The 12,650-nt window shown below is 45.6% G+C and overlaps 1 protein-coding gene across 1 annotated transcript in view; it reads right to left on the bottom strand.

The window, feature by feature from the left end:
• St5 (suppression of tumorigenicity 5) overlaps positions 1–12,650 on the bottom strand; it is a 91,364-nt gene that overhangs the window by 31,219 nt on the left and 47,495 nt on the right. The window contains exon 3 of the mRNA XM_029479581.1: positions 154–1,389. Coding sequence (XP_029335441.1) covers positions 154–1,389 — 1,236 coding nt within the window. The remainder of the gene's footprint in view (positions 1–153; positions 1,390–12,650) is intronic.

The raw sequence follows: 12,650 nt of genomic DNA on the forward strand, positions 1-12,650 counted from the left end.
TTCTCTGCCAAAACTGGCAAACTAGCAATTAATTACTCAGCGCTTCAGAGCTTGTAGCATACGCCTGTGACCCAAGCACACGCTGCTCTTGCTTTTTCCATTTAAAAGAATGCCATTAGGTCCTGCTTCCTGACACAGGAGCACATGCCTTACCTGTTCTGTGACTTCCGGTGACCATGCATGTCCTTCTTGGGCCTCCGGGTGACTGGTGGGGCTGGGGTAGAAGGCAACGGGGGTGGAGCAGCAGGTTCGGGTGAAGGAGGTAGACCATTGCTTGGCTTAGTCTTAGGATTCTTGTCAGCCTCGTACTCAAAGGTACGCTTGGGTTTGGGAACAGGGTTCACAGCTGGATCAGGGGAGCTCTTCGGAGGCAGCAGCTGGGGACTGGAGCTATTTCCAGGGGTCTCTGACTTCATGGAAGCACTGCCTTCCCTGTCCAGGGGTGGGCCTGCCTCCCCAGCAACTCCGGCCACTCCTCCTGCCCTGCTGCTGGGGCTTACACTTGCAGTTCCTGTTGGCTCCTCCAAAGTGCCCAAAGTTCCAGTCTTCCTCCTCCCTTGGTCTACACTGTAGCAGCTGCTAGGGAGCTGGGGGAGACCCCGACCAGGCTGCTCCTTTAGGGCTTGTTCGATCTTCTGGATCCGGCTCAGCACTGCTGAGCTCTCTTTCCTGATGCCATGCCCCCTGAGCAAGGCACTGGGCTCAGTCCGGCCTGGACGCTTCTCCAGCCGGTATAAAGAGTCCCGTACAGGAAGTGCCTCTGCCTCCTCCTCTGTCTCGGGGTAGGAGCACTCAGAGAAGGTCCTGCTCATCCTCCGGAGGCCTTTGAAATCAAAGGTCTTTTCTGAGCTGCAGGGGGATGGCACCACACTGGGGCAGCCCTCACTGACCGACCACTCGCTCCCAGGGCCCTCCCGCTTCTCTCCACACAGACTCATCCTGGGTGAAGCCTCTCGGCGACCTTCCCATGCTGAAATCTTCTCTCGGATACCCAGGCTATGGGCTCGGGTACCAGTGCAACTCAGCAAGACACTCCGAGACCCGGCCCCTAGGAATGGGGTGCTCTGGGCAAGCGGGAGGCCAGCAGCCACACCTTCTACATCCTGGACTGCACCCTGGACAGTCTCCTTCTGGTCCTCTCTTTTGCGTAATGAAGGGGTTCTGTCCAAATAGCTGAAGCTGGTAGCCTTGAGGGGACAAATGGGTGGTGAGGTCTCTGGGGAGGGATCTTGACCTAGGAGTGAAGGATTTCGAGAATGCCGGTCCTTGAGGAGCACCTGGGATTTAGAGTGGCTGGGGTACCTGCAGGCTGAGGTTTCACTGTCACTGAGTGGGTAGATGGGACTTCTTGGTGGGTATAAAACTGGAGGTGGAGAGACTGACTGAGACCTAAGAGCAAAAAGAAAAAAAAAAGGAAAAGGAAAAGGGTGAGTGGTCTAAAAACCAGGGGGTCTGTGTTTCATTCTGATGTTTTGTTCCTGCAGAAGTCTCAAAAATACTCTAAGCGCCCCCCCCCCCCATACCAATCCCATCACTTGGGAGATGAAGGCAAGAGGATTGTGAGTTCAAGGTCATCACTGGCTACACAGTGAGTCTGAGGCCAGCCTGAATTAGTATGTACAAAACAAAGAAAAAAATCCTTCATTTAATATGTATCTTTAAGGCTGTCCTCAAGTAAAGAATAGCTCTTTAGTCACGGCAGGCCAACCTCCACGAGCCTTTCTGTCCAGCTCATTCTCAGAGTCCTGAGTAATATAGAGAGCAGAAGCCTATTCTTTAATAAAGCAGAGAATCTGTCAACTAGAGACAGTAAGAACATGTACTGCTACATGGCCAACTGGCCCTCTTAGAAGAAAGCACACAGTGCTTTTTACATTATAAATATTCCTGAATATGGTATCAGTGAATGCAGATAAGAAGAGATGCTAATGAACAACTCTCATGAACTGCAGCAAAACAACCCCAACATATTACTTTCTAAAGTATTCCCAAATATATATGCCAAAACTGTTTGCTCTTTAAACCCTTGGATATCTCCCCTAAGACTGTGTTACTACTACAAGATCCTACTATCCTGACCAGAATTAGGCTCCCCAATGGATTTATAAGGGTTAGTCAGGCCCCTCAAGAAAGAGTCCTTTCCACTCTCTCATAAGGTTTTTACGTAGCTCTCCCCTATGAGAGTGGCTTCATATCCAACAAGCCATCTTGAAATCCATACACAGATCTCAGCTAATGTTCCTAAGGACATGAACTCAATTTACCTTCATGAAAACTCTATTAGGTCATTACTACACATTATTATTTTCATGATGGAAATAAAAAGACAAGAAGACTTAGAGAAATTACATATCTCACCCAAGGTCCCTTACATGTTAAGTAGTGAAGCCACAATATGAGTTTACACTACACCAAGTTTTTCTCTAAAGAGAAGACAGTACCAAAGGACTCTAAGTCCTAGCACAGAGATACTTGTACACCCATGCTTACTGCTGTGCTGTCTATAATAACTAAAAAGTGGAAGTAACCTAGATCTCCATCAACAGATGAATCGTCTAAGGCAATGTGATACATACACACAACGGGATTTTACTCGAGCCTTAAAGAAAAATGAGATCATGGTATCTGCAGGAAAACAGACGGAATTAGAAATTTGTTGTTCTTGTTGTTGTTTTTGTTTTGCTTGTTTTTCGAGATGGGGTTTCTCTGTTAAAAGATCCCTGGCTCTCATAAAACTCACTCTATAGACCAGGATGGCCTCAAACTCACAAAGATCCACCTGCTTCTGCCTCCCAAGTGTTGGAATCAAAGGCGTTGAGCCACCACATCTGGCTTAATATTTTGTTGTTTGAAGTTTTTATATTAGCAAAGTGACCCAGGTACAGAACTACATGTTTTCTCTTCATATACAGATCCAAGATTACACATACATTCATACATAACACATGTACTATGGGGGTCACGAAAGTAGAAAAGGGACTCTGAAAGTAAAAGAAGAGGTTTAGGGTAGAAAGAAAGGGTGATAGAAAACATGTATGTATTCAAAGTCTATAATCAAATTATATGTTAATTTTAAAACTTTTTAATGGAGAAATAAAAAAAAAAAAAAACAACAACCAGTAAACAGTAACTTCTTCCACCAAACATAGCTCACCAGAAACCCCTATGGCACTGGACACAGCCCAGTCTAGAACACAATATTTATAAGGATCAGGGGACTTCTCTGCTAGAGATCTTGTCTAAGGCATGTGGTCTGTATCTATAAAGCCCTGTATGAATGTTAAGCAAGAATGAGAGGAAAAGGTAGAGGTGAGTGAGCTTACTGAAGAGAGCGAGCAAGCATCCTCTCAGTGCATTTTCTGGTGTCTACTATGATAATCACTGTCAACCCTTAAGAACTCTTCTTAAACAGTATTAGCTCAAAGGTGGTAGGAATTTGCTAACAGTGAACCCACAGAAGGTTTGACTGATCAAAAACTGGGCTGTCCAGCTTCACAGCCTCCAAAGTGTCATGCCATCTCTAGGACAGCAGCCAGCTGCTCCTGAGCCAGTGGCTGTCACCACTTGCTCACATACAAAACTGGAGCTCTGGTGAGTCACGGATTGGCTGACAATTCCCTGTTAGGTCACAGCCTTTACTGACCTGACCAACAGGAAACCTCGTATGCTTAAGTTGTTTTTAAAAGGGCAAGTCAAACAAGAGCCACCCGCACATGTACATAGGCATAGAGAAGAGAACTGCAGTGCACAGCCAAGCTCATGAACAAAGAGCCTGCTCAGCGAGTAAGTGGGGACAGAAACCTCAATTCTCTGTAGTGGGCACTGGCAGAGCAGTGAGCTTAAGGAGACCCCAGCCTGTGCACAATGGTCAGGGGTTCCCAGTCTCTCTTGTTTTAAAAAGGCACAGATTAAAAAAGGGGGGATTAATCCAGGCCCCTATAAAGATAAGTCACTGGGTTCCACAGAGAACTCTGTTCTGGTGATTCTCAGTGGAGGTGGGAGAAGGGCCTCCACAGGTCGCTGCTCTCAGGTCAGGGACAGGCTCAGAAGAATCTCCATTTCAAACAGAAGGCTTAAGGAAAGATACAACACTGTGGACAGATGTCTGGATGCTTGAATCTTTGTAAAAGGTGTCTACACATCACTGGCATAAGATAACACTCAGTCTTGATCTTCTGGTTCATTTTGTTGTCTTTTATCCCTAAACAGATTGAGAGAGAAAGTAAGGCAATTCCTTGCCTATCAGGTGAGAGAAAATGATGGCTAAGCTAACCAGTACCTGGATCCAGAGGTACTCACAAGGGCAAACCCTTCCTTGGTGTCTGGTCTCCCACTCCGGTGCTTTCATTCTCTAGACACACTGCAACTAGTGGCCCCTTGGTTCCAATTCAGAGGTTAACAAGCAGCTTCCTAGTGACTCCGTGTGCATCTATACACACCTCAAGTGTGAGGCACAGCTTGGCTCTTCACTCACACAGTATACTCTATAGCAGGTACACTCCAGGCACTATCGTAGGCATTCAGACTCAGCAGAGAGCAGAAAGACAATGCCCACTCCCTTCTCTTTCTTTTTCTGTGTGTGCCACCTAACAAAGTTGGCTTTCCTTGGCCATCCATCTGAGCTATCCCTATGCCATTTTGTGCTTCCTTATCTCTGGTTTTACCATTATAGATAAAGAAGGGCCAAAAGGTCTATGTTTCTCTCCTCCTCCTCACATCCCGACCCATCCAGCTCCCCAACACACCTACATTGTCCATCCCATCAATTCTGCTCCCCACACCTCTCACAGCCCCTACCCCCACCCCACTGCTGCTGATACTTCCTCTGTTCAGCTCTTTTCTTCCCACCAGGGCTGAAAACATTCTCTTGATTTCACGTTGCCTTAGTCTGAACCTTGTTCTGGTCCATCTTCTCATCTTGCTGAAATCCCCCACTATCTGCAGACTAAAAGCAAAGCTGACAGGGTCCCCATGATTTGGTTTTTACTCAGTTTGCTTTCCTCTCCTCACACTGTATATCCTTCCACACCAATCCTGCATTCCAGCCAAAGGTACATCAAGCCTCTAGATTTCTTTAACGCTACACTCTTCACCCAGGTGGAACTGGCCAATTTTTAATCCCTCCACTGTGGCTAGAAAAAATATCTATTATGATATAATACTTACAAGGGTATCCAACCTTGACATTACAACGTGATGTCATTTATAAATATACTAGACCACATTCATAAGTATCCTGGGATATATGTGGATCATAAGCTGCAGGCTAGACATGTCTATATCAGACTGTTTACCAACATATCTCCTTAACTAGTCACAAATAGACTTATTTGAAAGTATGACACTATCCTATTAGATCTTGTTATCCCCTGCACCTAAATGTAATAATCTTTTATATTGAGTAAGTGATTGAATGAATGAATGAATGAATGAAAAGATAAGCAGTGAAAACCTTGGTTTCCTTTATGCCTGCTCTAGCCTTTGTCTATAAATGTCCCTGATCAACACAGAAAGATATACAAAACATCGAGTGTACTACTAAGGCTGTCAGTCCAAATCCCTCCCCCACACAGCAACAATTGAATAGCAGACCAGCCGCCTAGACATCTGAATCTGGTTCTGTCAAGTTCCTTGTTTTGCTTACTGCAGGTCACTTATATTCTCTAAATCTTGAGTTCTTTATAAAACATTTTCTCTAATTATCTCCAGGCACTAATTATATGACTAAGATGGTAACAAGTCATGAAAATGAACACTATGAATAATTCCCAAACATCAAGAGAAGTACAGACAAAAGCAAATACAAAGCCACTAATACACACCCACGATGTTGCTCTCTGACAGCTTACTGTGTTCTCAGTCCCAGAGCCTGCCCTGGGGAGGCAGCCACTGTGGAGCTAGGTACCTTACGTGCCACAGCTTGTCAGCAGCAGCCAGTTCTATTGCTTGACACGGACACAGATGCCAACACCATGGCAAACAACTTGCCAAAATAAACATTTTCAGGAGACAGGGAGTTAGAAAAACAGATAAAAGCAAAGGGGGTGGGGAATGTACACAGGAAATTGAAAAGAATGTAAGAATATAAACACACATGCATGGAGATAAATATTTAAGACAAGTAAGTCATTTTTTTTAAAGTGTATGAACTGAGGTATGGAAATAGAACATATTTAAAGAGAAAGCAATGTGTGTGTATGCTTCCACACATGCAGACAGAAGTTGTGCTTTAAAATGCAAACTAGTCCCTTTGCTGCAAATATTACCCAGCCCTAGTGTGGGCCCTCTTTCCTTCCTTCTTTTGCTTTCTTTCTCTTTTTCCTCCTTTCTCTCTCCTGAGGACAGGGTCTCGTGTGTGCCTGGCTGACCCTGAACTCCCTATGTGGTTGAGGTTGACCTTCAATGACCTTCAATTCCTGATCCTCCCGACTCTGCTTCCAAGTGCTTGGATTACAGGCATGCACACCTGAGTCTCTTAACGGCAGGAAGCATTTGTGTCAAAAAATGGCCTACATATTACTAAGTACACCCAGAACTTTTCTGGAGAAGGCTGCCAGTGCACTTCTAAACTCTGCTCCCTTGAAGTTGCAGGTAGACTTGGAGTGGGGAGATTGAGGGGATAACCAGAGGGACTACTATAAGAAAGGAAAAGGTCACGTTGGAAGGAAGCATTTGGGAAAAAGTCCTAGGTGCCACGTCCCAGCAGAGGCATCAGGATGTGTTGTGAACACTAGAAAGTGAGCCTTCTTTGGGGGTAGGGGCCACTCAATTGGTGTTCAGTGTGCTTCAAACAAAGATGCCTTGGAGTTAGGCATTAACCATTCTAAGGCTGCTAATCCGAGATGGGCTGTTGCCTCCCCGAGTATGAGCATTCTCCTACAACTCAATGATGGCCTCAACTCTGGGAATGGCATTCTCAGTGTGGTCCCTGTACTGTGAACACAGGAAGAAAAAAAAAAAGGAGGAACATAGCCTGAGTCCTATCAGCAAGACGAGTATTTTGTTTCTTGGCCTAAAAGCTCAAAAACTTCCATTGACAACCCACTCCAAAAGAGTTCCAATAGAGAGGTAAGCATGGGGTAACATATTGGCTTTACTGCTCCCCAGTCAATCTCAAATGACTAAGAACCCGTAAGGGTACAGAAGGCCTCAGGCCTCCATTGAAGCTACAGGCAGGCCGTGGTCTACAGAGACTTACAAGAAATCTAAGAAAGAGGTTGCTGTGGGTCTATGAGTAAACTGTCCTTTTTACTCCCACAAAACAACATCTGAGCCCTATCTGTGCCCCACTTGGTCTTGGAAGGAAGACAGGAAGTTTTTAAAGGAAGTTCATGAGCTTGGACTGCAAAGAGCAGATGACACTACACAATGAAAAGAAGACTTTGAATCTCTGAGATATAATAAAGCAGACGGAGGAAAGTAATCATCTGTAAGAGTGAGATACTTCTTATTTTATACGTGTGTGTGTGTGTTCATGTATGCTTGCGTGCAGAGGTCCAGAGGACAATGTGCAGGAGTTATTTCTCTCCTTCCACCCTGCGGGGCCCAGGAATGATCAAACTCAGGTCATTCAGCTCTGAGCTTGTGGCAAGTTCCTTTACTCTCTGAGGTCCCTTGCTGGCCAGAATGAGCTATCTTTTCATAGAAAAGTATAGGTAAGGTAACTTGTATGCATTCTGTCATATCCCATGCCCACTGACTTCTCTCAGCACACTCCACCCCCTCTGGACCCCTTCTGCCTTACAAGTTACCCTCCTACTTTCATTAAAAAAAAGAATCCACTGAGGTTAATTAGGGCTGCCTGCATCAGCATGGGTATAGGATTATTTATAGGAGCATGGGTTACACAGCAGAAGAAAAATAACTCCCTACCCCAGCTGCCACCAACTACCATAGCTCCTAGGGGAGTGGGGACTCCTCAGTGCCATCCTTTCCATGATGCGGTGTTAATAGCTCAGGTCTTGGGCAGGGAACCACAGATGGTGTGAGCTCCTGAGTGCAATGGCCACTCACGTCTAGAAGACAGCATTTCCCAGTGCTATTTCTGGTCCTCTAGCTCTTACATATTTTCCACCCGCTCCTACACTATGTTCCTTGAGCCTTCGAGGAAGTAATAAAGTGGGCCACTTAGGGCTGAACACACAATGAGCTTTTTTTTTTTTTTTTTAAAAGCTACTAAGACCTGGTAGTACATGCTTTTAATCCCAGCACCAGGAAGGCAAAGGCAGGCAGATCCCTGTAAGTTCCAGGATGGCCTGGTCTACAGAGTGAGTTCCAGGATGGCCAGGGCTAGACAGAGAAACCCTGTCACAAACAAACAAACAAACAAACACAGTTTTTGTTTTAAAAAAGGTAACTTAGAGGGCAGAATCAAAAGGCCAAGGGGCTGAGGTAGAAATAAGATGCCCAGGCAACAGGACAAGATCTAATCAAGGACTCACAACAGGAATGACCACAGCAACTCTTATGAAAAAGAAAGCGTGTAATTGTGTCTTGCTTACAGTTTCAGAGGTGTCATCAGTTTCAGCATGGCATGGAGCATGGTGGCACACAGGCAGACAGGTGCTGAGAGGTCCATAGCCTGATCCTCAGGCATCAGGAAGAATGTGCTATGGGGCCTGGCTCCAGCTATTGAAAGCTCAAAGCCCATCCAGTGACAAACTTACTCCAATAAAGCCACACCTCCTAACCCTTCTCAACTAGTGCCACTCCCTGATGACTAAAGCATTCAAATACATGAGCCTCTGGGGACATTCTTACTCAAACCATCACACCTTGTACATACATGGCCCTGTGTTCTATCCCCAGGACTATGAGGGGGAAAAAAACCAACCAATCAAACAAACAAACAAACAAACAAACACATAAAATCCCGTAGCTTATCAGCCTCCAAACGCTAACACCATTGCATACACTAGCAAGATTGTGCTGATAGGACCCTGATATAGCTGTCTCTAGTGAGACTACACCGGGGCCTAGCAAACACATAAGTGGATGCTCACAGTCAGCTATTGGATGGATCACAGGGCCCCCAATGGAGGAGGCTTGAGAAAATACCCAAGAAGCTAAAGGGATCTGCAACCCTATAGGTGGAACAACATTATGAACTAACCAGTACCCTGGAGCTCTTGACTCTAGCTGCATATGTATCAAAAGATGGCCTAGTCGGCCATCACTGGAAAGAGAGGCCCATTGGACATGCAAACTTTATATGCCCCAGTACAGGGGAACGCCAGGGCCAAAAAGTGGGAGTGGGTGGGTAGGGGGATGGGGGGAGGGTATGGGGGACTTTTGGGATAGCATTGGAAATGTAAATGAGAATTAATTAATTATAATAAAAAAAATCCCGTAGCTTCTTAGGCTAAAGACATAAAGTATCACATATATCCTTGCCTTGCTCTTTTAGGATTCTTACTCTTGGTACTCCGGCATCATGACATAAAAATCATGGGCTTATTCTCTACCTGAGGTCCCACTGACTGCTAATGCTGTCATTTCAGATCATTCTAAGCCTAACCATTTTGTTATCTTAAAAAAAAAAAAAAAAAAAAAGAAGAAGAAGATTTATTTATTTATTTCATGCATGTGAGTACTGTCGCTCTCTTCAGACATGCCAGAAGAGGGCATCAGACCCCATTACAGATGGTTGTGAGCCACTATGTGGTTGCTGGGAATTGCTCTCAGGACATCTGGAAGAGCAGTCGGTGCTCTTAACCACTGAGCCATCTCTCCAGCACCCCATTTCATCATCTTTAACCTTTAGGCTACCCTAGCTGATGCTGCACTAGGGATAAACTTTATGGGATGAGCCCTATGCAATTTACAATTTATGAACAAAATAAATGACATACTGTTTCAAGCCACTAAGTCTGTGGTCATTTGTTACACATCAATCAATAAATGGACCGTCTCAGTTAGGTTCTGGGAGAGCATCTCAAGCAGCAGAGTGGCTGAGGTGGCAGGTCCCTCTGTGTGGTAGTCTATCATGGCTTTGCCAGGCTTTGCAACACTTTTACCCTATTATCCTCAGCTGTGGTGTTTGTTTGTTTGTTTGTTTGTTGTAATATGTATGAGTGTTTTGCCTGTATGCATGTGCACCATATGTCTGAATGCTCGGCGACCACGGAGATCAGAGGAGGCACTAGAGCACCTAGAACTGGAATTACAGATGACTGTGAATCATCCTGATATTAGAAACTGAACTCAGGTCCTTTGCAAGAGCAGCAAGTGCTCCTAACCACTGAGCCATCTCTCCAGTCCAGCGTCGCAGAGGACACATCTTCCTCTTCTCTGTGCCTCAGTTTTCCAGTGTATAAGTCAAGTAGGGGTCTGAGTGAACTCCAAGCCTCTCTTTCAGCTCTGACTTCCTGAAAATCTACAGAGTGGATAGGAAAAGTGACCAAAGTAGAGAAGGACCATTAAGACCTTACCAGCAGACTAGGCCCCATAAAGGAGGCTACCCTACCTAAGAGAGTGACCAACAAATAAGCAATGCCTTTATAAGCCAGGAGATGTTCTAAGCTCTGGGAACCTAGATGGAAGTCAAAGTCTTTGTCCTCAAGAAATTAACATTTCTTACAGACACCCAGGTTTCTTATAACCTGCAACCAGAATCAAGGATACCAAACACCAGACTTAACTTCTACAGGGCTACGACCCACGTGCTAGAATTTTTAGTAGAAAAACTCAGGTCCTACTGCACAAGTGAAATTTGAGAGCAACAAGTGGCCAAACTGACCTCTAACTAGAGCCCTTTTAGTCAGAAGTGTCACTTATTTGCAAGCCACCAAGCTTCTGATCCCACCCCAGGACATGAGCACTAACATGATACAACCTCTGCACTTCAGAGGGCCTTTGAGAACCTCTAGCTCCTCCTGCTGAGCTGGGCATCAGACTGTAGAGACCAGAGTGCAAACAACCTGTCAGGTGATGGGAGGCAGTGTGCTCACTGGCCTCCCTCACACAGAAAAGGAAATCTGTTCCAGTAAGTCAGGACACAGCAAAGGGCAAAGCTTATGTTTTCTTTATCCTATAGGCTCCTGCTAAATCAAGCCTGGGCTTCAAAGGTGAGAAAAGGGAATAAATTTGCAGAAGACCTAATTAAAACCTTGGTAATGGGATCTAAGATCTTTACCACAGAGTGGTTGGGGGCAACATCAGGTCCAGCCTTTAGCAAGCCGTGAAAAACAGATCAGAACAGTAGCATTGAGGCCCAGCCCCATTAGTTTTCTATTTCCAAAAATCTAGTCCCTCACCCCTCACCCTGACCCCTCACCCCATACAAACGCTTCTTAGTACTACCAGGTTCTACTGTATTCATGTTTTCCAAAACAGCCAGGGTCTCAACACTCAGGTTGGAAAGGCACTGTATCCCTGCCCTCTCCAATCAAACTTCTGCCTACAGCAACATGTTGCCTTCACTGGACTCTTGAGCTGGCAACAATAAAAGGGCCCCAACTCACTGCCAACAATTTATCAAAAAGTCACACTACTGTACCCAAACGTCGAGATCATCACATTGTAAACACCTTGTCGGGAGAGTGGATCATCCCTTCTTCGCCAGAACCTGGCACCCAAGAGATCCCTGAGTTCACTGGCAGTCATTTCCTAAGTGAACCAGTGACCTCCGGTTTCATCCAGTCCAAACACACGGTAGTGGCTAAGGTGAAGCCAATCACAGAAACCACCAGATCACAATGTCCGAGTAACACCTACAGCCCCAGAGTGACCTCTGAGTGAAGGACACAGCTAGCCACGGGGTCTGTGATTCCATGGTAAAAGCCAGGTTCCCAGAAATGGAGGGAGGGAGGGAGGGAGGGAGGGAGGGAAGGAGGGAGGGAGGGAGAGAGAGAGGGAGGGAGGGAGGGAGGGAGGGAAGGAGGGGATCGGAAATGTGGCAGGACGGAAGTGAAGCCACAGAGGGAGGCTGGTGAGATGTTTCTTTAAAGGTACATCTCAAGCTCAGATGTTTACAAACACTGCTCTCATGTTTGGATAGCAACCATGCTACGACACTAAAGGAAAAAGCCTCCTGAGAACATTTAGAAATATGTAGGCATGTATTCCAAATGGAAACTGGAGAATGTGTCAGCGATCCTGGCTTGGCTTTGCAGCTGAATGTAAATACTACACATCCTGCACCGCTGGGACCCTAACAGAGAAAACAGAAAGAAAAGGCTGGGCAGAAGTCTGGCTTAGTGGTTAAGAGCACTTGGTCTTCCTGCAGACCAGAGTTTCGTTCCCTGCACCCATCTCTGGGCTCACAACCTCCTGTAACTCAAATTCCGTGAGGTCCAACGTCCTCTTCTGGCCTCCATAGACACCCACACCATGTGTACGCCTAACACAGAGATACATATACATAGGAGGCTGCATATATAGCACGTGGTTAGAGCACTGGATGCTCTTGTAGAGGGCTGGGATTTAGTTCCTTGCACTTATGAGTTCACAACTGTCGATAACTCTAGTTCCAGGGACTCTAATGTCCTTCTCTGGTTTTGTGTGTACCAGGCGTGCACACAGTACAAACACATGTAAGAATAGTACTATAGAGTTATAGGTGCTTACTTCATTCCTATCGTCAATGACATTTTTTTTTTTTTTAAAAGTAGGTTCATGTGTAGTGGTGCAAGCCAGTAATCCTAGCACTC

The sequence above is a fragment of the Mus caroli genome, chromosome 7, assembly GCF_900094665.2.
Source record: "Mus caroli chromosome 7, CAROLI_EIJ_v1.1, whole genome shotgun sequence".
NCBI classification, from domain to species: Eukaryota; Metazoa; Chordata; class Mammalia; order Rodentia; family Muridae; genus Mus; species Mus caroli.